Raw genomic sequence first — 27,865 nt, 5'->3', positions numbered from 1 at the left:
TCTTGGGGTCAGGGTATTAATAATGTTTTTCAGCAAAAATAACAGAGGCAAAAAAGATGAAAAGAAAAGATATAAGTGAGGTGAGTGTACTGAGCAGAGGATATAGTTAGTATACACAGCACATTTAGTTAGTATGTTAGTATAGTTAGTGAGGTTATTCAAACAACAGATGCGGTTAATATACAGCAAGTGTAATGAGTGCAGTGGATTTGATTAAGGTTAAAGTGTAAACTAAAAATGGGTCAGCTAAAGGTGTATAAGCTCAAGTGGTGTGTGCTAAAAGTGGTGTGTGCTAAAAATGTATTATAAATTAAAATTATGTCAACTAAACAGCTATAAAATAAATATACCTAAATTCATCAAGTGGACAGTTGTGCAAAAAAGCAATGTAAATGAAACTTAGCTAAAAAATAAAGTTAAATATTAAAGTTAAATAGAGCTAGGTTAATAAGGCAAAGTTAGTACAACTAAAACAGCGTAACTAAAATTTGGTATTAAAAATTGCCATTTCAAACACAATTGTGATAGAACTGTAAAATGAAAGTTCTTTTCTGTGCACAGATAAAGAGTGTTGGCATATGCAAAATGTTGGGCAAGTGAAATTTTCAGTGCCGTCTCCTTTTTATGTTAAAAGTACCTTGTAAGATCAGACTCACAGTCTTTTTTGTAATTCAATCCTATGGTAAAATCAAATGAAGTAATCCAAAGTTCAGGTAATACCAGGTTACCTTAAGCTGCTTTTATTCAAGGAAGCATCTGTCAGGTTGTTAATATAGTACCTTGTTTCTTTCCTTGTCCTTTGTGGTAAAGCCAGGTTACCACTATGAATTTCAAGCCGCATACAGGGCTGGTGTGACGTTAATGTGGTGCTTCCGCGTCTGGAAGCAGAGTAGTTCTCGTCTGGTCTTTTTCTTGATGATGGTAGTCTGACGTCACAGACTACGGTGGCTCAAATTGGCCAAAAAGAAGTAACGCGTTTCGGTCGTGGACCTTTCTCAAACGAGAAGTTTGAGAAAGGTCCACGACCGAAACGCGTTACTTCTTTTTGGCCAATTTGAGCCACCGTAGTCTGTGACGTCAGACTACCATCATCAAGAAAAAGACCAGACGAGAACTACTCTGCTTCCAGACGCGGAAGCACCACATTAACGTCACACCAGCCCTGTATGCGGCTTGAAATTCATAGTGGTAACCTGGCTTTACCACAAAGGACAAGGAAAGAAACAAGGTACTATATTAACAACCTGACAGATGCTTCCTTGAATAAAAGCAGCTTAAGGTAACCTGGTATTACCTGAACTTTGGATTACTTCATTTGATTTTACCATAGGATTGAATTACAAAAAAGACTGTGAGTCTGATCTTACAAGGTACTTTTAACATAAAAAGGAGACGGCACTGAAAATTTCACTTGCCCAACATTTTGCATATGCCAACACTCTTTATCTGTGCACAGAAAAGAACTTTCATTTTACAGTTCTATCACAATTGTGTTTGAAATGGCAATTTTTAATACCAAATTTTAGTTACGCTGTTTTAGTTGTACTAACTTTGCCTTATTAACCTAGCTCTATTTAACTTTAATATTTAACTTTATTTTTTAGCTAAGTTTCATTTACATTGCTTTTTTGCACAACTGTCCACTTGATGAATTTAGGTATATTTATTTTATAGCTGTTTAGTTGACATAATTTTAATTTATAATACATTTTTAGCACACACCACTTTTAGCACACACCACTTGAGCTTATACACCTTTAGCTGACCCATTTTTAGTTTACACTTTAACCTTAATCAAATCCACTGCACTCATTACACTTGCTGTATATTAACCGCATCTGTTGTTTGAATAACCTCACTAACTATACTAACATACTAACTAAATGTGCTGTGTATACTAACTATATCCTCTGCTCAGTACACTCACCTCACTTATATCTTTTCTTTTCATCTTTTTTGCCTCTGTTATTTTTGCTGAAAAACATTATTATATCAGCTTTTTAATACAAAATTCAATTAAATTCTATTTTTAATCAATTTTTAAAAAAAAAAAAAAAAAAAAAATTTTTAAAAAAATTATTTTACTTATAAATTTTCAAAGAAAATATTTTAATCATCTCTTTTATTAATAATAAATATTAGCTCATATTTAACATATTTTATGTCCTGGGTGATCATTTCCATCTATTCAGTGTCACCTCAAATGTTTTAGCTTTAGGTCCACATAATCTGGCCTTTAGCGCAGGAAGACTATTTACATAGATTTCAATCATCAATTTTTATCTGGGGATTTTTTGATATCAACCTGTATACTTTGAGGTGAATTGTTTCAGCGCTCTCTCTCTCCCTAGATATATTCCAGGTCAGGGTATTAATGCATAACCTGGTAGCCCCTCTGTATCTGACTCTCACTGGCTACACATAGGGTGGTCCAGGCGTCAGGGTATTAGTGCATAACCCGGTAGAACCTCTGTATCAGGCTTTCACTGGCTACATATAGGGTAGTTACTGGGTCAGAGTATTAGTGGATAACCCGGTAGCCCCTCTGTATCAGGCTCTCACTGGCTAGATATAGGGTGGTCCCTGCTGGGTCAGGGTATTAGTGGATAACCCTGTAGCCCCTCTGTATCAGGCTCTCACTGGCTAGATATAGGGTGGTCCCTGCTGGGTCAGGGTATTAGTGGATACCCCCCTCTGTATAATGCTCTCACTGGCTACACATAGGGTGGTCCCTGCTGGGTCAGGGTATTAGTGGATACCCCCCTCCGTATCAGGCTCTCACTTGCTACATGTAGGGTGGTCCCTGCTGGGTCGGGGTATTAGTGGATACCCCCCTCTGTATCAGGCTCTCACTTGCTACATGTAGGGTGGTCCCTGCTGGGTCAGGGTATTAGTGGATACCCCCCTCTGTATAATGCTCTCACTGGCTACACATAGGGTGGTCCCTTCTGGGTCAGGGTATTAGTGGATACCCCCCTCTGTATCAGGCTCTTACTTGCTACATGTAGGGTGGTCCCTGCTGGGTCAGGGTATTAGTGGATACCCCTCTGTACCAGGCTGTCACTGGCTTCATATTGGGTGATCCCTGCTGGGTCAGGTTATTAGTGGATACCCCTCTGTATCAGGCTCTCGCTGGCTACATATAGGGAGTTCCTAGGTCGAGGTATTAGTGGATAACCCGGTAGACTCTCTGTATCAGGCTCTCACTGGCTACAAATAGGGTGGTCCCTGCTGGATCAGGGTATTAGTGGAAACCCCCCTCTGTATCAGGCTCTTACTGGCTACACGTAGGGTGGTCCCTGCTGGGTCAGGGTATTAGTGGATACCCCCTCTGTACCATGCTCTCACTGGCTACATATTGGGTGGTCCCTGCTGGGTCAGGGTATTATTGGATACCCCCTCTGTACCAGGCTTTCACTGGCTACATATTGGGTGGACCCTGCTGGGTCAGGGTATTAGTGGATACCCCCTCAGTACCAGGCTCTCACTGGCTACATTTTGGGTGGTCCCTGCTGAGTCAGGGTATTAGAGGATATCCCCCATCTGTACCAGACTCTCACTGGCTACATATTGGGTGGTCCTTGCTGGGTCAGGGACCAGGTATTAGTCGATACCCCCTCTGTACCAGGCTCTCACTGGCTACATATTGGGTGGTACCTGCTGGATCAGGGTATTAGTGGATACCCCCTCTGTATCAGGCTTTCACTGGCTACATATTGGGTGGTCCCTGCTGGGTCAGGGTATTAGTGGATACCCCATCTGTAACAGGCTTTCACTGGCTACATATTGGGTGGTACCTGCTGGGTCAGGGTATTAGTGGATACCCCCTCTGTACCAGGCTTTCACTGGCTACATATTGGGTGGTCCCTGCTGGGTCAGGGTATTAGTGGATACCCCCTCTGTACCAGGCTTTCACTGGCTACATATTGGGTGGTCCCTGCTGGGTCAGGTTATTAGTGGATACCCCATCTGTACCAGGCTTTAACTGGCTACATATTGGGTGTTCCCTGCTGGGTCAGGGTATTAGTGGATACTCCATCTGTACCAGGCTTTCACTGGCTACATATTGGGTGGTCCCTGCTGGGTCAGGGTATTAGTGGATACCCCATCTGTACCAGGCTTTCACTGGCTACATATTGGATGGTCCCTGCTGGGTCGGGGTATTAGTGGATACTCCATCTGTACCAGGCTTTCACTGGCTACATATTGGGTGGTCCCTGCTGGGTCGGGGTATTAGTGGATACCCCATCTGTAACAGGCTTTCACTGGCTACATATTGGATGGTCCCTGCTGGGTCGGGGTATTAGTGGATACCCCATCTGTACCAGGCTTTCACTGGCTACATATTGGATGGTCCCTGCTGGGTCAGGGTATTAGTGGATACCCCATCTGTACCAGGCTTTCACTGGCTACATATTGGATGGTCCCTGCTGGGTCGGGGTATTAGTGGATACTCCATCTGTACCAGGCTTTCACTGGCTACATATTGGGTGGTCCCTGCTGGGTCGGGGTATTAGTGGATACCCCATCTGTAACAGGCTTTCACTGGCTACATATTGGATGGTCCCTGCTGGGTCGGGGTATTAGTGGATACCCCATCTGTACCAGGCTTTAACTGGCTACATATTGGGTGTTCCCTGCTGGGTCAGGGTATTAGTGGATACTCCATCTGTACCAGGCTTTCACTGGCTACATATTGGGTGGTCCCTGCTGGGTCGGGGTATTAGTGGATACTCCATCTGTACCAGGCTTTCACTGGCTACATATTGGGTGGTCCCTGCTGGGTCGGGTTATTAGTGGATACCCCATCTGTACCAGGCTTTCACTGGCTACATATTGGGTGGTCCCTGCTGGGTCAGGTTATTAGTGGATACCCCATCTGTACCAGGCTTTCACTGGCTACATATTGGATGGTCCCTGCTGGGTCGGGTTATTAGTGGATACCCCATCTGTACCAGGCTTTCACTGGCTACATATTGGGTGGTCCCTGCTGGGTCGGGTTATTAGTGGATACTCCATCTGTACCAGGCTTTCACTGGCTACATATTGGGTGGTCCCTGCTGGGTCAGGTTATTAGTGGATACCCCATCTGTACCAGGCTTTCACTGGCTACATATTGGATGGTCCCTGCTGGGTCGGGTTATTAGTGGATACCCCCATGTACCAGGCTCTCCCTTGCTGTGTATATGAAATAGTCCCCTTTGGAGGATTCTCGCTACACCAGTGTGTTGCAGAGCTGCGGCTTTAAGACTGTGCTGCACATGCTCAGCTCTTTGTGTTGTGATCAGGGCATCTCTCTCTCTCTCTCTCTGCTTTGCTTGGATCAGGATCAGGAGGGGAGGGGGCGGGCGATGTGAATAGGAAAAGCGGCGGATTACAAGGCATTGGGCAGCCCCTCATCATCATGAATGCAGGAAGAGGCTGCTGAGGGGAGCTGGGGACCAGGGCAGGATCCCGGGGTACTAAGTGCAGAGCATCGCTGGACCAGGCTGAGGCGCACAATCCGGGGCAGGAACCGTGCGAGCTATCCCGGGACGCACCGAGAAAACATGGCTGCTTGATATTAATTCCCCCTGTGTGATTGGCCTGGATTTACCTATTGCCCCTCTATATACTGCCTGCCCCTCCTCATACCTCTTGCCCATGCGCTACTGACCTGGTGCCCCCGGGTATAGATGGTGCCCCCGGCCTTGTGACATGCTGCCAGCTGCAGGCATGTGTCCGGGCTGCCCCGGGGTGTCCCTCTTGCGCTCTGGGCTCCTCTATCTGCTGCTCACAGCTCACAGCTCCCAGGGAAAGAACTGCGAGAAAAGCCCCTGCTTCTCCGGCCGCTGTGTCAACTCCACCTGCCTGTGTGACCCGGGATGGGTGGGCGAGCAGTGCCAGCATTGCCAGGGCAGGTTCAGGTATGTACCAGGGGCAGGGGGTCTGAGCATTGTCTGAGGATGGTTACTTAGTTTGGGTACAATGTTTTACCTGGGATGCTGGATACATTGTTACCTGGGATGCTGGATACATTGTTACCTGGGATGCAGGATACATTGTTACCTGGGATGCAGGATACATTGTTACCTGGGATGCAGGATACATTGTTACCTGGGATGCAGGATACATTGTTACCTGGGATGCAGGATACATTGTTACCTGGGATGCTGGATACATTGTTACCTGGGATGCTGGATACATTGTTACCCTGGATACTGGCTCTCGCTGGTTGGTAGGACATGCTGATGGTCCTGTATGTGTGTGATATATATATATATATATATATATATATATATATATATATATATATATATATACATACACATATACTTATACACACACACACACACACATACACACACATATACTTATACACACACATACACACACATATACTTATACACACACACACACACACATACACACACATATACTTATACACACACACACACACACATACACACACATATACTTATACACACACATACACACACATATACTTATACACACACATGCACTGTTCATAGTAAAAATGTGATCTATGATTGAAGTGAAAGGAGCATCCTAGTAAATAATAGATAGGAAAGCTGCTTCCTAATAAGGACTGTACAGCAGTATATATGGGACATACATTTTCATGCTAGCACCTTGTACTGTCCTTCCCAGACAGTATATATATATAAGCATCTTGGAGACCTCAGTTCTGTAAATATTGTCTTTATGATATTTGTCATATGAAGTGTATATGGAGGCCTAGATTTTATTGTAAGTTGTCTCATGCTGTGTGAACCAAATCTATACATGATAGAAAGTGATAATATATCTACTGAATGTAAGGAATCTCTGTTCATACTGAATTATGCTAAATCTGTTTATACAACATAGCAGCCATACTCTAAAGAATCTGTATGTATACCCTGAAAAAGTCATACATAGTTGATATATAATTGCTTCTTTTTAATCACATATACACACACACATCTGTATCTGTGGATCACAATTCTAGTAGTCAATTAACCTTACAGAGCAGATTTATATTATTTCCCAGCTTGAATGCAGTTGGGAAGGAAACATTTAATATCTGGCCTGTTAGGGTTCTTTGAGGGCTAGAATTGTGAAACACTGATATATAGGAAACTTCAGATACTGTATTAGAAAACCTTCCAAGCAGCAGTCACATGAACTCAGTATAAAGGTTGTCATTTCCTGAAAATAGTTATGCATATGCTGTGTATGGGAATTTTATGTTTCCTTATAGCAGTCTCATATATAATGTATATCTGTGTATAACAGGTAGCAGTCACATAAACAAAAGTCCAGCCTTCTGTCATTATATAGGGGTGATTGATCCCAGAAACGTTACATATTTTTTGATGTGCTAATAAAAGCTCTTTTTTTTTCACTAATCCAGTGAGTGCATGCCACTTTCTTATTTTATAATTATATCTGCCTGCACTCTGGTGGATATTGCTTGAGTGGGAGTGCACTCTTTTTTCTACAATATATATATATATATACACACACACACACACACACACATACACACACAATCCAATTCCAGATCCACACACCCACATTTGCATTAACAATCCAAGTACCAGGATGCAGAGAAATAATTATTAAAAATCCACAAACAAGTCGCACTTCCTGGATTGCTTTACTTTATTCTGTGATGTTTCCGGGTCTTCACCCCTTCCTCAGACAACCAGAGTCACAAAAAAACAGTGTATATAAAGATACGTGTGTGTGTTTTTATCAATCAATCAATCAATCAATCAATCAATCTATCTATCTATCTAGCCTATTTCATTAGAGCAATCAATTATTTGCATTTCTGACCCTAAATAATTAAGTATTTGACCCCTGGAAAGTTCACTTTGGAGTCAAAATCATTGTAGTTTTTGGGTGGAATACGAGTGGTGAGCAAATGTGGAGCCACAGGCACATGCAGGTGCCAGTCATCAGCTGTGTCCTGCTTAGGACCTGCAATGATTGCGGCTCCCGAGCATGACTTTATATATGTATTTAACACCTTTTGTTTTCGAATAGCCCTTTAGATTTACAACTGTAATGTGATATAGCCACTTTTGTGCAATGATAGTAGTCACATATATTATATATAAGAATTCTAACACTCTGACTTACATATTATTTTTAGGTCTGTCTCTGGGCCTGTTCTAATCTATTAACCCCTTAGTGACCAGAGCACTTTTCCATTTTCTGTCCGTTTGGGACCAAGGCTATTTTTACATTTCTGCGGTGTTTGTGTTTAGCTGAAATTTTCCTCTTACTCATTTACTGTACCCACACATATTATATACCGTTTTTCTCGCCATTAAATGGACTTTCTAAAAATACCATTATTTTCATCATATCTTATCATTTACTATAAAATAATTTATAAAATATGAGGAAAAATTGAAAAAAACACACTTTTTCTAAATTTGAACCCCAAAATCTGTTACATATCTACAACCACCAAAAAACACCCATGCTAAATAGTTTCTAAATTTTGTCCTGAGTTTAGAAATACCCAATGTTTACATCTTCTTTGCTTTTTTTGTAACTTATAGGGCCATAAATACAAGTAGCACTTTGCTATTTTCAAACCATTTTTTTTTCAAAATTAGCGCTAGTTACATTGGGACACTGATATCTTTCAGGAATCCCTGAATATCCATTGACATGTATATATTTTTTTTTAGAAGACATCCCAAAGTATTGATCTAGGCCCATTTTGGCATATTTCATGCCACCATTTCACCGCCAAATGCGATCAAATACAAAAAATCGTTCACTTTTTCACAAATTTTTTCACAAACTTTCAGTTTCTCACTGAAATTATTTACAAACTGCTTGTGCAATTATGGCATAAATGGTTGTAAATTCTTCTCTGGGATCCCCTTTGTTCAGAAATAGCAGACATATATGGCTTTAGCATTGCTTTTTGGTAATTAGAAGGCCGCTAAATGCCACTGCGCACCACACGTGTATTATGCCCAGCAGTGAAGGGGTTAATTAGGAAGCATGTAAGGAGCTTTTTGGGGTATTTTTAGCTTTAGTGTAGTATAGTAGACAAACCAAAGTATTGATCTAGGCCCATTTTGGTATATTTCATGCCACCATTTCACCGCCAAATGCGATCAAATTAAAAAAAAAAACGTTAAATTTTTCACAATTTTAGGTTTCTCACTGAAATAATTTACAAACAGCTTGTGCAATTATGGCACAAATGGTTGTAAATGCTTCTCTGGGATCCCCTTTGTTCAGAAATAGCAGACATATATGACTTTGGCGTTGCTTTTTGGTAATTAGAATGCTGCTAAATGGCGCTGCGCATCACACGTGTATTATGGCTAGCAGTGAAGGGGTTAATTAGGTAGCTTGTAGGGAGCTTGCAGGGTTAATTTTAGCTTTAGTGTAGAGATCAGCCTCCCACCTGAAACATCAGACCCCCTGATCCCTCCCAAACATCTCTCTTCCCTCCCCTACCCCACAAATGTCCCCGCCATCTTAAGTACTAGCAGAAACTCTGCCAGTACTAAAATAAAAAAAAAAATTGGCTTTTTTGTGCATTTTTTTAGCATATTTACATATGCTTATGTGTAGGATCCCCCTTAGCCCCCAACCTCACTGATCCCCCACCAAACAGCTCTCTAACCCTCCCCCTCTGACTTAATGTGCGCCATCTTGGGTACTGGCAGCTGTCTGCCAGTACCCATTTTAGTGAAAAATATGCTATTATTAAAAAAATGTCCCTTTTCTGTAGTGTAGCTTCCCCCCCCCCCCCCCAATACCAAACCCCCACCCCTTCCTGATCCCTTAGATGCTTTTAAAAAAATAAGTTTATTTTCATTTTTTTTTACAATTTACTTGTAACTTTTTTCTGTAGTGTAGCGGTTCCCACCCGCTCCCGCCCCGTGCACGCGCCCGCCCGCCCGCCACCCCCCCGTGCACGCCCCCGTGCGCGCCCCCGGCGATACCACCCCCGATCCCGCCCCCCCTCTCTGACTAAGAAGCCATCGATGGCCGCCCACCCACCTCCCACTTCAGCTCCCACCCACCAACGAATGCGGCCATCGATGTCCGGTGCAGAGAGGGCCACAGAGTGGCTCTCTCTGCACCGGAGGGGGTAAAAAATGTTATTGCAGGATCCCTCAATATCGAGGCATCCTGCAATAACCGGAAAACAGCTGGAAGTGATCAGGATCGCTTCCAGGTGCTTTCCAAACCGAGGACGTGCAGGGTACGTCCTCTTAAAAAAGTCACTTAACGACCAAGGACGTACCCTGCACGTCCTCGGTCATTAAGGGGTTAAATAACTTTTTTTATGGGGTTTTCAAATTTGAAACTTTTCAAAGACAACTCTTGCAAACTCTTACTTATGGTGTTCTTGGGCCGCACAATGTTAAAGGGTATTAAACACCCTGAGACCGTACTATAAAATGTTTAATTATGTGTATACAATATACTTTTCATTAAATTTGTCTCCTTTTCCTGTAATTTCCTTCTGAAATCTGTGGGCTTCCCAAATCCTGTTAGCAGTGGAAGTGCAGGCTCCAGATTTAAAGGGAAAGTATGCTCTGCTAACAAGCAACAGACGGCAGTATAACTCCCAGATATAGATTAAATAAGTGAATACAAAATTTGGAAATGCCAATTTTTACACTCATTATTTAACAATGCAGGGACACCCTTGGAAATGGGTTGAGTATCCATGAAGCATGAACCTCCCTAAACCAATCTGATAAGTATATTCAATTCAAACTATGTGCAATATTACGAGTAGAGTGCAATAATTTGTGCGCAAGTTATAAGGGATTTACCGCAGGTGTTTGCGCTCATCGGGCTTATCGCTCATATTACGAGTTGAAAGTAATCACGACCACTTGAGCACAATCGCAGTTTACGCTAGAATGATTACCACAACTTCAGAGCTCTGGTTAACTGTTTCACAAAACAAAAAAGTTGCACAATACACATCAAAAATACATTACAAAGCACAGTTACACTCATAACACTATCTAATAAAAAATATTTTTTTTAAATATTGCACACATGTTATAAGGGCTCAAAGATATGAGGTCTCAGGTGTCAGAAAGAACAGACATACATACATATACATCTCTAAAAATGTATATGTCTATATATGTATTTAAATGTGTATTTGTATTTACAGACATATATACCCATATAAAACACATAAATACATATTTACACATATATTGACTTATATAAGTGCATTGGAACCCTTTGCAGTGAATTAGATGAAAAAGCATATTTATGCAATATTCATTTTTAATAAAGGTTTTAACTATGTATTTGCCGTAAATATTAGTCATTCCAATGATCTGCACATAGCAGTATATGTTTTATGTATTTATAAATATATATTCCTGTATATATATCTGTATATATCTATACCTATATATAATCATCTGCATTAGGGACTCTTTATAAACACAAAGAGAAACACACTCACAGGAGCAAACTAGCAGTTCAATAACATTGTTAGCCTGTTCTATGGCAATTTACCACCTGGGTGCAGCTTACGGTTAGTCCAGCTCCAAAGTACCAGGCAATTACTCTCTGAACAAGGAACACAGCAACAATAGTTCCGACCTTCATTAAACCTCATCAGTGGATGTAGCCATATTCCTCTAAGTACACTGTGCAAGAAGTCCCCTTTTTCCCTTAGGGAGACAATACACAGAGTGAAAAGCATTACTGGGCTAAAAAGAAGCTGCACCCAGGTGGTAAATCGCCATAGAACAAGCTTACAATTGTATTGAGCCGGTTGTTTATTCCTGAGTGTGTATATATATATATATATATTGTACCAAAAAACAATTTACTTTCAACTCATAATTCGAGAGCACCCCGATGCGCACAAAAAGCTTCTAGCACAGTTAACGCTCGAGCGGGAGAGGCAATTAGCGCTCCACTTGTAACTGGCCCTATATGTGCACGTGCACACATAACTACCACATGTGCAGGCTAATATGTGTGAGTACAAGTTTGCTAGTGTGTGTGCACATGTGCAGAAACAAAGATGTGATCTCTGCAAGGATGAAAGTTATCAGTTGTTATGGCAATTAATCATGTGACTGAACTGGCTCTCATGGTGTTTCTATTTCACGTAGTCTAAAATGCTTATGGCTTACAAGTTAATGAAAGAGTCCTGAAATGTGATTTTCCCTTTTTTAAAAAAAAAAACAAAAAAAACCCCTTTTATGACAGGTTCATAATGTCTAGACATATTTCAATCCCACGATCGTGTGCAGAGATTTCAATTATGGGATACGCCCTCCAGACCGCGATCACATCCAGTTAGCGCTGTTAGCTTCAGGACAGCCAAACGGCTATGACGTTGTATTCCATCGTAATGGCGCTAAAGCCCAGCACCGTTTTGATGAAATAGAACGCCATAACTGAGCTAAAAGGTTTAAACAATTGCTGGCGATAAGTCTAGCGCAGGTTTCACATGTGCAGTGACATCACTTGTAGTGTATGCATGAAGCCCATACACGAATGGAGACACAGGATGTAGAAGTAACTATACTTCATTATGTTTGTACTGAACGTTTTAGCTTTTATTGTTGGTTTGGCCACTGAAATGTAGTAGAGTATATACAGGGAGTGCAGAATTATTAGGCAAGTTGTATTTTTGAGGATTCATTTTATTATTGAACAACAACCATGTTCTCAATGAACCCAAAAAACTCATTAATATCAAAGCTGAATAGTTTTGGAAGTAGTTTTTAGTTTGTTTTTAGTTATAGCTATTTTAGGGGGATATCTGTGTGTGCAGGTGACTATTACTGTGCATAATTATTAGGCAACTTAACAAAAAACAAATGTATACCCATTTCAATTATTTATTTTTACCAGTGAAACCAGTGAAACCAATATAACATCTCAACATTCACAAATATACATTTCGCCTTGGTTTTTCCACACGCTTCTTGCGACCCTGTTGACTATTTTGAATGAAACGCTTGATTGTTCGATGATCACGCTTCAGAAGCTTTGCAATTTTAAGAGTGCTGCATCCCTCTGCAAGATATCTCACTATTTTTGACTTTTCTGAGCCTGTCAAATCCTTCTTTTGACCCATTTTGCCAAAGGAAAGGAAGTTGCCTAATAATTATGCACACCTGATATAGGGTGTTGATGTCATTAGACCACACCCCTTCTCATTACAGAGATGCACATCACCTAATATGCTTAATTGGTAGTAGGCTTTCGAGCCTATACAGCTTGGAGTAAGACAACATGCATAAAGAGGATGATGTGGTCAAAATACTCATTTGCCTAATAATTCTGCACTCCCTGTATATATATATATATATATATATATATATATATATATATATATATATATATATATATATATATATATATATATATATATATATATATATATATATATATATATATATATATATATATATATATATGATACAGTATTGAGGAATCAGCCAAACATTATCAGGTTTAACAGGTGACCCAGTTACACCTGTCCTTAAATCGGTCTCTGCAGAGAAAGAAACCTAGGTTACAACATGGCAACGCCAATTGTTTTATGGGCACTAAAATCAAAACTTATGTTTTCAGTATTTAAACAAGCAATGTAATAAAAAATAAATAAACCTGTGTATTATTCTCAGGTATGGAAATAGTGAAAATATGAAACTGCTGTTTGCCATATAGGTACCACAATTATACAGGGTTTATAAGGATTATTTATCATCCTGGCAGTAAATATTGTACATGATTATTCTACATCTTCCTGCTTACTGTGGTATGTAGACTTGATATAGGAAATTCAACTTTACTTACTATTTAACATGTATGCTTCCCACATATATGATGCCACTGCCTTCTGGGTAGCAGGTACATATACAGTGTACACTAACAGTCCTTCATTCCAGTTATCAGTTATATTGAATGTCCATTGTTGATTAAAGTTTTTTTTTTCCTTCTTATAAATCCATAATATATGACAACAATTAGAGCTTAGTTGTGTGTATATATATATATATATATATATATATAAATAAATAAATAAGGAAAAATATATAATTACCTTCCTTCTATAACTATTGGGAATACAATTAAACAGTATGGCGGTAGCGCAGAGTGCCAGCAGATTTGTTTAAGGTGCAATATGTTTTCTGCTTTAGATAAGTATAAATTCTGTATAGCTGAAGCAAGGGCTACATTTTGTATCGGGTCGCAGTCTTGCAGCTGGAAATGCACAGATTTAGGTCCTGGCTATACTGTCACCTCGGCAATCCATGGCATCCTGCTGCAATAATCTCGCCCCCCTATCTTGATAATTATTAAGGACAACATTGTTTTGTTAGTGTTAGGGTTTTGATGTAATGTGTTTTAACTATCTCTGGCACCTTGGGGGTTAACAAGAGTTTAGACCTTTATTGACGATCTTGCCTATCATATTCCTGGACAGGCAACTTTATTGTGGTCCCATTATCTCTATAGTGACCTTGTAGTCACAGTAACATTGTGCCTGAGATAATAGTCTGGATTTTGCTGTCAGTACCAAATTCCAGGCATAAACTACAGATTCATATCAATATTAGAGCCATCAGACAAAGGTGTTTGATTATAGGCAATGAACATATGTTGTTTAAGAATAGATTGTATGCCCTATCTGAATCATGAAAGCTTAATGTTGACCTTACAGTCCCTTTAAGAAATATTGGTATCTGTCAAGTGGCACTTTACTGGCTGAACATGTGAAAAACTTTGCAATTTACCATCATCGTACATTCTGTGTAGCCAGTCAGAAATTGTATTGGATTGGAGTTGAAAAACACTGGTCTACAGGAATCTCAATTTCATATTCAAATGTTAACATTTTTTCATTCTTTCTAAGATTTGAACATCTTGGAAATTAGAATTTAAAACTGCAATGATATATTAGACTCTGTACGGAGCTTGAGGGCCCGTGTTTCTGGTGAGTCTTCAGACTCGCCAAAAACACAAGTTATGGAGCAGCGGTCTAAAGAACGCTGCTCCATAACCCTGTCTGCCTGCTCTGAATCGCTACAATTCAACCCGATTGAGTACGATCGGGTTAATTGACACCCCCCTGCTGGCGGCCGATGGGCTGTGAGTCTGCAGGGGGCGGCGTTGCACCAGTAGCTCACAAGAGCTGTTGGTGCAATGCTGAATACGGAGAGCGTATTGCTCTCCGCATTCAGCGATGTCTGACGGACCTGATCTGCACTGACATATGATAAATAGGCCTCTCTGTGTGAGATTTGAAAAACCATATTAACAATAATCTTATAATTTAAAAAAGTAACAAAACTAAAGAGATTTTTCTCTAGAAAACTTATAAAATAGGTTATCTGTACAACATCCCATTGACTTTAAGGGTGAGTGCTATTAAAAAGATGCCCAGATTTTCAAATGGAATAGAATATACCATTATATTGCTTTGTAGTGAGAATACTAGAGAGTAGGCCACATCTAGGCAACTTGGCAAGTCTGTGTCTGAGTGACCTACAACTCATCTCTTTATTAATGCTTTGTGGGCAGTTTCGCTTTAAATCTGTTAATGTAATTGCCTTCATTTTTTTCCACGAATAGTGTTTGAAATAATAGCAGAAAACCAAGCTAGCGTTAATCTCCCATTTAATTAATTATAGAATTAAGTGAGTGATTAATCATTACATGTACTGTATAGCTTATCTAGGATACAGTGTATAGATCCAGGTGCTCCCTTGAACTATATTCCCTTTTGTATTGTACTATATTATGCTTTGCAAGTGCTGTTGTATATGCAAATAGTGTTTTTGCCCCCAATGATGAGCTGCTATACTATAACATACTGGCTACTTAATTGCATTTATCAGTCAGAATGTTCCTTATTCGTGTAGAAACAAAGTATGGAACACTACAAATGTTACACATTTGTGACAAAAACATATGCAGAATTTCAAGTGGCCATGGAAAGACATCCCCCCCCCCCCTTATATTTGCAGCAATACACCTATATTACAGGCACATTGCAGCACAAAAAAATGACCTGTTATTATTTGAATATGTAATGTTTGCACCACTCACAATTGGACTCTGTGTTTAAAGGGACAGTCTACACCAGAATTTGTATTGTTTTAAAAGATAGATAATCCCTTTATTACCCATTTCCCAGTTTTGCATAACCAACACAGTTATATTAATATACTTTTAACCTCTGTGATTATCTTGTATCTAAGCCTCTGCAAACTGCCCCTTTTTTCAGTTCTTTTGACAGACTTGCAGTCTAGCCAATCAGTGCCTGCTCCCAGATAACTTCTCGTGCACGAGCACAGTGTTATCTATATGAAATATGTGAACTAACACCCTCTAGTGGTGAAAAACTGTTAAAATGCAATCTGAAAGAGGTGAGCTTCAAGGTCTAAGAAATTAGCATATGAACCTCCTAGGTTAAGCTTTCAACTAAGAATACCAAGAGAACAAAGCAAAATTGGTTATAAAAGTAAATTGGAAAATTGTTTAAAATTACATGCTCTATCTTAATCATGAAAGTTTATTTTGGCCTAGACTGTCCCTTTAACAATCCGCAAAAGGGGTTAAAGAGTTGCACAATGAGCAGTACACAAATTTCACATTCTAACAAATTAGAGCATGCAATTTTAGGATTGTGATGTCCTTTAACAAAGCTATACATGTCTGGTGTTGCCAGTCACATTAAACAAACAAAAACAAATTGTGATAGGAATTGCAGCAAGTCAAATCACTCTTAAAGGAGCAGGGCATATCTTTAAAATTGGTTTCTGCTTAAAGGACCAGTCAACACATTAGATTTGCATAATCAACAAATGCAAGATAACAAGACAATGCAATAGCACAGACAGGCCCATTTATCAAGCTCCGTACGGAGCTTGAAGGGCCGTGTTTCTGGCGAGTCTTCAGACTCGCCAGAAACACAACTTATGAAGCAGCGGTCTAAAGACCGCTGCTCCATAACCCTGTCCGCCTGCTCTGAACAGGCGGACAGGAATCGCCGGACATCAACCCGATCGAATACGATCGGGTTGATTGACAGCTCCCTGCTGGCGGCCGATTGGCCGCGAGTCAGCAGGGGGCGGCGTTGCACCAGCAGCTCTTGTGAGCTGCTGGTGCAATGTTAAATGCGGAGAGTGTATTGCTCTCCGCATTTAGCGAGGTCTTGCGGACCTGATCCACAGTGTCGGATCAGTTCCGCAAGCCCTTTGATAAATGGGCCTGTTAGTGTGAACTTCAAATGCGTAGTAGATTTTTTATAACAAATTTCAAAGATATGTATGTTTCCACTCCCCTTGTACCATGTGATAGCAATCAGCCAATCACAAATGTATATACGTATAGTCTGTGAATTCTTGCACATGCTCAGTAGGATCTGGTGACTCAAAAATTGTAAATATAAAAGACTGTGCACATTTTTTTTAATGGAAGTAAATTGGAAAGTTGTTTAAAATGACATGCTGTATCTGAATCCTGAAAATTTTATTTAACCTGAGTGTCCCTTTAACTTCAATGTGCTTCCGTGACCTGTTATATCAGCTTCAGTGTATAAAAGTATGAAGGTGTGTGTGTGTGGGGGGGGGGTTGTATATGAAATAGCTGCTTCTGCTCTTTGAAACCACAAACCCATAAAATGGGCTGAACTTGCTGGGAAAGAAGACCTCTTTAACATCACTTTTTACACACAAACCCTTTCTTATCTTATTTCTGTCTATTTATACACAAAGCCTAATGCTTAGAGAGAATAATTGAAAAATGAAGAGTTTAGTACCCAGCTCTCCTAATGCTACTGAGAGAATGATTATTTCTTCACTGTTTTGTTTACATAGCTTTAATCAATCCATTACTTTAATATTTAATTTTTCAGTATAGGTGGTGGTTTCAACAGGCAAAAGCAGCTATTTCAAGTGGCAAATTAAAGGTAAAATAGCGGTTTATAAACAATTTAATACACTCCAGTGAGTAAAATGAATATTTGACAATATTTTATGTACACCGTCCCTTTAATCTTCTAGCTCATGAACAACAAAGCCAGAGCACTAGGTGGAGTTCTGAAAAGTTACTTGGCCCATTTTTTATCAAAGCTTTTTACCACATATTTATTACGCAATAACAATGTACTTTAGAGGGAGGATTCTGTTATCAGCTCCAGGAATAGACATTTCTCTACCAGCACAATATTATTCTGAATCTAGAGAGTGAAAAATAAAGAGGAAAAAGAAAGGATTTACTTTGAAAATTTTGCTGTGAAAGTGGCAGATGGCAGCATTTAAAGAGACATTAGGGCCGATTTAACATCTGACGGACGGACATGATACGCTGCAGCGATCATGTCTGCCCAACATCGCTAAACACTGTCAGCATTTATCATTGCACAAGCAGTTCTGGTAAACTGTTTGCGCAATGCCGCCCCCTTCAGATTCACAGCCAATCGGCCGCTAACAGGGGTGTCAATCAACCTGATCGTATCTGATCGGGTTGATTGCTGTCCGCCGTTGAGAGCAGTGGATGAGTTAAGGAGCAGCAGTCTTAAGACCGCTGCTTCTTAACTCCTGTTTTCGGCGAGCCTGTAGGCTTGTGCGGAACAAAATCAGCCTCAGTTAAAGGGACAACACTAAATAAATAATTGTTTGAATAGCGTACTTAGAGCAAAGATTAGCCTTAGAATAATTTGTACATGCATTCTTAAAAATTATATTAGTTGTTTAAATATTGAAAAAATAAGGGTAAAGTTAATATTTGTAAAGAAGTGGGTGCCGCCATATTGTAACTTAGGTTACACTAAGGCCAATTAGGAATGGTTATAAATGACTTACTAGAGTGTGCAACCAATGACTGTGTGGAATATAGCCGTGTCTGCGCTTCCATGTTGAACATGAATTGGAAAGCCCACAATAATCAGAATTAACTTACAGGAAAGGAGAATAAAATAAATAATGAAAGTATATTACAAAATTGTATTACTACAAATAATTAAATAATGTATATTAATATCTTGAGGTGTTTCATGTCCAGGGACATTTGCATCCAAATTAGATAATAAACACTTCTTGTAGAGTGCACTAAATATAGATTTCCAATTTTTTTCTATTATCAAATTTACCTCTTTCTCTTTCCATCATTTGTTTAACCTTTCCATGAGGGGTATTGAGGATAATTAAAGGAGTATGATTGTCTAGAGCATTATTTGGCTGCTGTGTTTACTAAAATGTTATAAGCAGAGCACAATTTATACTGCAGGGGGCGCAACTTCGAGCAAAGAACAACACACAATCTGATATTATAAGCAGATAGTTCAATATTTTAAACAAATAATCTTAACATTTCTGAAACTTTATTAGTGCACCCTATACTTGTAATGGATAGCACAGGGGGTGCTATTAGTGCATTCATTGTGCTCATACAGTCAAATGAATGAGGTGTACAATAGGAAATACCTCTAAAATAATCAAATTTAACACTTTTTTGGCACCAAGGAGAACGGGAACAGAGTAGGAGAATTTTGCAGTTGAACTTGCCCAATTTTAGGCGCATTTTTGAATTATAAATAGGCACATTTATTTGTGTGCGCATTTTTAGGCAAAAATATAGGAGAATAGCAATGATAACCCAAACCCAAATATTTTTTTTTCCATGATTCAAAGAGAGCATGTCATTTTAAGACACATTTAAATTCACTTATCTTTTCAAATATACTTTCGTCCCTTGGGATCTTATGTTGAAAAATAATTTGTACATACCCTATTTTGCTGGGAGCTAGCTGGTGATTACTTCCTGCACACTTTTGTCACTTGTTATTGGAACCATAGATGTGCTAAGGTAGTTCCCAATAGTGTATTGCTGCTCCTTCAACAAAGGATAACAAGAGAATAAAGCAAATTTGCTTTTTAAGACCTGAACTAAACACTAACTACTAATAGTATAGAATAAAACTACATGAAAAAGTTCAACATTGGCTTATCGCTCAAGTGTTATCCAACGTGTATCTTACTGAGTGCTCTATAGAAGTCTGTTATATGAGGGATTTAGCGCACTTGTGCTATATGATATGCAGATGTTAATGTACTCTTTACTATTGCTTGAGAAATAAGTGCTATTGATTGGGCAATCTTAACGCACAATAGTGCTAATATTTCTGTGCTCACCTTGTATTCTAGGCCATAGTGCACACTCCTAATTCTACCTCAGTATTCTATTGTGTAAAGGAGATAAGGTTTTGCATGAAGAACATTTTAGTAAATGTTTACATTTGAAGTGAAACAACCACCTGTGTATTTATTGCCCAATTGCCTTGGGAGTTTTTTTGAGGTGTTAGGAGTGGATGAATAATTTACAAGCGCTAAAAGGTTCCCCAGCAGATTCAATTGGGTAAATATTATCATGGAATTATACTGCGTCCTGATTATAATCACATTTGTAGCCAGCCACATGGTAACTGTTTATCTGAAGGTTAAACATAGAGAAACATTTATGCTCATTAGGGATAATAGCCAATGTATGGTTCTTGTCACAAACGTCACCCTGGTGGCAATTTTGTTGCTGCAAAAATATCACAGGATGTCTCCATGGCAGGAATGTGGCTCCAGTAATGCTGCTTGTGTAACAATGATACTGGATACATAAATCCGGGGCAGACAAACTTCTGTTAACCCTGGGGTGCCAGATGGGGTTGCACTGAATTGATCTTCCAGTGTTAGAACCATGTCTGACATCCATGGGATTCACCCTAGCTCCAATCCCAAACACTATATCCAATTCCCATTCCTAGCCCTAATTGCATTCCATAGCCCTAATACTCACCCTAATCCCATTTATAGTTCTTATAAACAAAAAGTGCAATGTCCGCAGCATTAGAATATATTTAAATATTTATTAAGGCATATAGACAGGTAAATGTGTGACATTTTATGATTAAGGGCGTGCGTACCCAAGACGTTGCATATTAACCTTTCTATATGCGTTAATATTTAAATATATTCTAGTGTTGTGGACTTTGCACTTTTTGTTTATAAATTGGGAGATTATACCGTTGCTCCAGTCCAGCGTGCACTAACCAGAAGTAAGTGTGAGCTGTGTATTTATTATTTATAGTTCTTAAAAGGGACAGATAAGTCATATCTAGGTTTTGAGAGCAGCAATATGCTACTGTGAACTAGCTGGTGATTGGTTGCTCTACATTACATATATGCCTATTGTTACCGAGTCACCTGAAGTGCTCAGATAGCTAGTTCCAAATGCTCTGCCTTAGCCCAGATCTTTAACTCTAGTGCCAGTCCCTGATTGCCAAACCTGTTCCTTATCCCAGTCCTTAGTTCTTAAAGGGACAATGTACTGTGATTTTTATTTTTACACCTCTTTAATGAATTCCCAGTGACCTATTTCACCAGATGGATTGTATTTGCTTACAAATAGCTCCTTTTTATATTGTCATTTGAAATAATTGCTTTTGCCTGTTCAATTGTTTACACTCCTGTATTGAAATTTTCAGTACATAAGTACTAGTATATAAGAGAGAGATGGATGCAAGCTCAGCTCACTTGATAGGGTTGTATTTAGATTAGTAGAAATAGTTATGTCTTATACAAAAATAAAACTAAAGTGCTGTAAATGTAAAAAGTAAATTGGAAACAAATGTTACACTGTCTAACGCTCTAGATCCCTAACCATAGTCCTTACACAACTATAGCCCTAATTCATAACCCTAGCCTCAATCATCCATAATCTTTTAACATTACCTTAGATGCACATTAATGCACCAGGGTGTCAGGGGTAATAAGATCTCATTCTGCCCACAAAATTAGGGTTGGCAAAAATGTTTACAGCAATGTGGCCAAATTCCCCAAAGTTATTAACATGCTCTTATGTGTGCATGCACAAAAGCTTCACTTCTCTGCAGTGTAGCCTGATCAGTATAATACTGATATGTCAAATTCAAAACTGCAATGTTTAGAATTTCATCATTGTTTATATGTGATCCAGAATGCTGCTGCTGATTGGCTACTTGTTTATATGTGATTCAGAATGCTGCTGATGGTTGTCTACTTGTTTATATGTAAATCATAATGCTGATGATTGGCTACTTGTTTATATGTAAATCATAATGCTGTTGATGATTGGCTACTTGTTTATATGTGATTCAGAATGCTGCTGAAGATTGGCTACTTGTTTATATGTAAATCATAATGCTGCTGATGATTGGCTACTTGTTTATATGTGATTCAGAATGCTGATGATGATTGGCTACTTGTTTATATGCGATTCAGAATGCTGATGATGATTGGCTACTTGTTTATATGCGAGTCAGAATGCTGCTGATGGTTGGCTACTTGTTTATATGTAAATCATAATGCTGCTGCTGATTGGCTACTTGTTTATATGTGATTCAGAATGCTGCTGATTGGCTACTTGTTTATATGTAAATCATAATGCTGCTGATGGTTAGCTAGTTGTTTATATGTGTGTCAGAATGCTGCTTATGGTTGGCTAGTTGTTTATATGTGATACAGAAGCTGATGGTTGGCTAGTTGTTTATATGAGATACAAAAGCTGATGGTTGGTTAGTTATTTATATGTGATACGGAAGCTGATGGTTGGCTAGCTGTTTATATGTGAGTCAGAATGCTGCTGATGGTTGGCTAGTTTTTTATATGTGAGTCAGAATGCTGCTGATGGTTGGCTAGTTGTTTATATGTGATTCAGAATGCTACCGATGATTGGCTACTTGTTTATATGTAATTCAGAATGCTGATGATGATTGGCTACTTGTTAATATGTGATTCAGAATGCTGCTGATGGTTGGCTAGTTGTATATATGTGATTCAGAATGCTGCTGATGATTGGCTAGTTGTTTATATGTGAGTCAGAAGCTGCTAGTTGGCTAGTTGTTTATATGTGATACAGAAGCTGATGGTTGGCTAGTTGTTTATATGTGAGTCAGAAGCTGATGGTTGGCTAGTTGTTTATATGAGATACAAAAGCTGATGGTTGGTTAGTTATTTATATGTGATACGGAAGCTGATGGTTGGCTAGCTGTTTATATGTGAGTCAGAATGCTGCTGATGGTTGGCTAGTTGTTTATACGTGATACAGAAGCTGATGGTTGGCTAGTTGTTTATATGTAATTCAGAAGCTGATGGTTGGCTAGTTGTTTATATGAGATACAAAAGCTGATGGTTGGTTAGTTATTTATATGTGATACGGAAGCTGATGGTTGGCTAGCTGTTTATATGTGAGTCAGAATGCTGCTGATGGTTGGCTAGTTGTTAATACGTGATACAGAAGCTGATGGTTGGCTAGTTGTTTATATGAGATACAAAAGCTGATTGTTGGTTAGTTATTTATATGTGATACGGAAGCTGATGGTTGGCTAGCTGTTTATATGCGATTCAGAATGATGCTGATGGTTGGCTAGTTGTTTATATGTGATTCAGAATGCTGCTGATTGTTGGCTAGCTGTTTATATGTGAGTCAGAATGCTGCTGATGGTTGGCTAGTTGTTTATACGTGATACAGAAGCTGATGGTTGGCTAGTTGTTTATATGTAATTCAGAAGCTGATGGTTGGCTAGTTGTTTATATGAGATACAAAAGCTGATGGTTGGTTAGTTATTTATATGTGATACGGAAGCTGATGGTTGGCTAGCTGTTTATATGTGATTCAGAATGCTGCTGATGGTTGGCTAGTTGTTTATATGTGATTCAGAATGCTGCTGATGGTTGGCTAGTTTTTTATATGTGAGTCAGAATGCTGCTGATGGTTGGCTAGTTGTTTATATGTGATTCAGAATGCTACCGATGATTGGCTACTTGTTTATATGTAATTCAGAATGCTGATGATGATTGGCTACTTGTTAATATGTGATTCAGAATGCTGCTGATGGTTGGCTAGTTGTATATATGTGATTCAGAATGCTGCTGATGATTGGCTAGTTGTTTATTTGTGAGTCAGAAGCTGCTAGTTGGCTAGTTGTTTATATGTGATACAGAAGCTGATGGTTGGCTAGTTGTTTATATGTGATACAGAAGCTGATGGTTGGCTAGTTGTTTATATGTGATACAGAAGCTGATGGTTGGCTAGTTGTTTATATGTGAGTCAGAAGCTGATGGTTGGCTGGCTTGTTTATATGTGAGTCAGAAGCTGATGGTTGGCTAGTTGTTTATATGTGAGTGAGAAGCTGATGGTTGGCTAGTTGTTTATATGTGAGTGAGAAGCTGATGGTTGGCTAGTTGTTTATATGTGAGTCAGAAGCTGATGGTTGGCTAGTTGTTTATATGTGAGTCAAAAGCTGATGGTTGGCTAGTTGTTTATATGTGAGTCAGAAGCTGATAGTTGGCTAGTTGTTTATATGTGAATCAGAAGCTGTTGGTTGGTTAGGTTTAAACTATTGAGGGCCTCTCTATAATCTCAGGGATTTATTTAAACCCCAAGTAAGATTTTGATCAGCAGCAGAATTCTAAACAATGGGCTTACTCACATGTATCATTTAGAACAGTGATTTTTAACCTTTTTTTTTTGCCGTGGCACACTTTTTTACATTAAAAAATCCTGTGGCACACCACCATCCCAAAATTTAAAAATAATCACACATTGTAGCCTAACACAGCATATATATATATATATACACATACACACAAACACACACATACTGTATGTATTGTGCTGTTATGCCATGCCTCCTACACACTACCCCTGCACTGAGAGTAAAAAACAAGCAAAGTTTAAAAAATATGTCACACTGTTGTCAGTCTGCCGTGGCACACCTGAGGATCTCTCACGGCACACTAGTGTGCCACGGCACACTGGTTGAAAAACACTGATTTAGAACATATTTACTTAACGTAATTTATGTTTGATGCAGAGAGCTACAGCTAATTACTTTCAAAGCTTTGCTAGTTCGCAGGTAGGATTTTGATTGATATCCTATTTTTTATATTTACCATATTATTTTATGCAAAGTAGTTCATTTAGAAATTAACTTCTTCAACTTCTATTAATGGTCCTTAATTTTATTTTTTACGGGAGACAAATATCTCTCCTAAACTTTTCTGCTCATTATATTGTGTCAGCGAGTTGTGACAGACATTAAATGTAACACAGAGTGAGACAAATTCACATGTTTTACGTAACTGTAATAGTTGGCTTTGTACTATTGAAATATAACTTTTATTCATATTTTAAGTACATTTTACCACTAATATGAAAATCGCCTGCAATATTTCTTGAATCAATACAGTTCAACTGATGAAAGCATTCAGTTTTATTAGAGCAGGTTACACTCAGATCAAATTAAACTTTAATGATTCAGATAGAGCAGCAATTTTAAACAACTTTCCAATTTATTTTAATTAAAAAATGTGCACAGTCTTTTTATATTTACACTTTTTGTGTCACCAGCTCCTACTGAGCATGTGCAAGAATTCACAGAATATACGTATTTGCATTTGTGATTGGCTGGTGGCTGTCACATGGTACAGGGGGAGTTTGAAATTTGTTTAAAAAAAATCTACTCATTTGAAGTTCAGAGTAAGTGCTAGTGCTATTTGTTGATTAAGGAAATCTACTGTATTTACTTGTCCTTTAATGAATTTCTTTTTCACACTATGGCTTAAATCCTTTGCAAGTTGCAAAAAAGTTTGCTGCTACATTTTAGTAACCAGATTATACTTTGGCTATAGGAAAGTAGCACTAACTCGCTATTTGTGAGTTGTCAAAGTACAGCTACTCGTTATGGCTGCTTCTCCAGGGAAGGGAAGATTTTAGGAAGCTTTGACACTCTACAGAGTATATTGCCTAGCAGCACTGCAGAAATAAAGTCATTTAAATCATTTTTATTTTATTACTTTGAACACAAATATTTATAAAAGAAAAAAATATATAATTTAAAATAAGTAATTTAGGAATATTATATACTCAGACACACATTATTCATCTAAGGTGTGCACAGGCAAATCCAAATAGGAGGCTTAGTGCAGCGGCTCCCAGGGCCTGCATTAATGAACCTTCTCATTTAGTGCAGGCCCTGGGAGCCACCGTGCTAAGCCTCCTATTAGCGCACGCCCAGGACTCTGTGAACAAGAGGACGGGATTAGCGCGGCAATAAAAGGTATTTTTTAACTAACTAATGAATACGGACAAATTCGTCATGACTCATTCATTTTGTTAATTTTCCTTGCTGCATTTGTTCGGATCTTCATTTCATGGAAAGAGTCAAATATCTGTGTTTTGTTAACAAATATGCATGCGTGATAAAACAAATGCCTGTCTACTATCTATCTATCTACACTATATGGCCAAAAGCTTATGAACACCAGACTGTCACACCTATATGAGTTTACTGGACATTCCATTCCAAAACCTAGGTATTAATATGGAATTGGTCCTTTCTTTACAGCTATAAAAGCCACAACTCTTCTGGGAAGGCTTTCCACAACAATTTGGAGTGTGTCTATGGGCACACAATTCAGCCAAAATAGCATCTGTGAGGTCAGGCACTAATGTTTGATTAGAAGGTCTGGCTTGCAATTGGTATTCCAAGTCATCCCAAATGTGTTGTATGAGGTTGAGGTCAGGGCTCTGTGCAGGCTACTCAAGATCATCCACACCAATTTGTCAAATCATGTCTTTGTGGACCTCATGTTGTGTCCAGGGGCAAAGTCTTGCTGGCACAGGAAAGGGCCTTCCCCAGGCTATTGGCAAAAAGTTGGAAGCATCCATAGTCTAAAATGTATTTGTATACTGTAGCATTAAGTTGAACCTTTATTGGAAGTAAGGGGCCTATCCCAAACCCTGAAAAACATCCCCAGACCATTATCCCTTTTTCAACAAACTTTACAGTAAGCACTATGCATTGCTAGTAGGTAGCATTCTCCTGGCATCCACCACACCCAAATTCATTCATCAGGCTCCCAGATAGTGAAGCATGATTCATCACTCCACAGAACACATCTCAATTGCTCCAGAGTCTAGTGGCAGAGTACTTTCATCACTCCAGCTGATGCTAGTCATTGCACATGTGATGTGAGGCTGGTGCTCAGCTGCTCCTGAAGCACAATTCTTGTGCTGATGTGCTTGCAGAGACAGTTTGGAATTCTGTAGTGAGTGATGCAACAGATTATTGGTGATTTTTACACACTATGTGCTTCAACACTTGGCAGAACTGCTCTGTGAGTTGGCTTGGCAGATATATAGGGCTGAAATTTCATGAACTGACTTGTGGCAAAGGTGGCATCCTATAACAGTGCCACTGAGCTCTTCAGTATGGTCCGTTGTACTGCCAATGTTTGTCTATGGAGATTTTATGGCTAGTGCTGGATTTTATGCCCCTGTTAGCAATTGGTGTGGCTGAAAAACCCTGATCTCATTTATTAGTAGCGGTGTCAATATACTTTTGGCTATATAGTCTATCTATCTAAAACTTAAATAATACAGCACTTAATATTTATTTAAAAGTATACCTAAATATGGTAGAAACAGCCTCATCATTGTGGTGTCAGCCATAGGATACTGTCGACTCATTGGTTTCATGACTAACCCTAAAAGCATAGGCTGCAACAATCTGTCACTGCTACTGCTGCTAAAAGCATACATTTGTAGTTAGCCTTGTAGATGAGATTGTGAGATACTTCTTGTGACTAGAGTAAGGCTATGGTTTTAGCCCTTGCTAATGAGTTAAACAGATAGGCTAGTTCCATGCCTGGTGTAGTTTAGTGCCACTTGTAGGATACAGCCTATGACTGTAGTATATTTACATATGTGGCTCTTTATTGACTGGCAATCACTGAAGTATTTTGTGTCTAAATGTTTAATAACTTGGCAAGAAATGATTTTTTTTTTTAAATCA

General features: G+C 39.0%; 1 protein-coding gene across 1 annotated transcript in view; it reads left to right on the top strand.

Moving 5' to 3' along the window:
• The first annotated feature begins 5,332 nt into the window (after window positions 1–5,332).
• The window catches only part of ATRNL1 (attractin like 1), a 1,671,159-nt gene continuing 1,648,626 nt past the window's right edge, over window positions 5,333–27,865 (top strand). Inside the window, exon 1 of the mRNA XM_053692689.1 lies at window positions 5,333–5,906. Within this exon, the coding sequence (XP_053548664.1) occupies window positions 5,698–5,906 (209 nt within the window). The 5' untranslated portion in view covers window positions 5,333–5,697. The remainder of the gene's footprint in view (window positions 5,907–27,865) is intronic.

This window comes from Bombina bombina, chromosome 9, assembly GCF_027579735.1.
Source record: "Bombina bombina isolate aBomBom1 chromosome 9, aBomBom1.pri, whole genome shotgun sequence".
Taxonomy (NCBI): Eukaryota; Metazoa; Chordata; class Amphibia; order Anura; family Bombinatoridae; genus Bombina; species Bombina bombina.
This window is presented reverse-complemented; position numbering and strand designations above follow the sequence as displayed.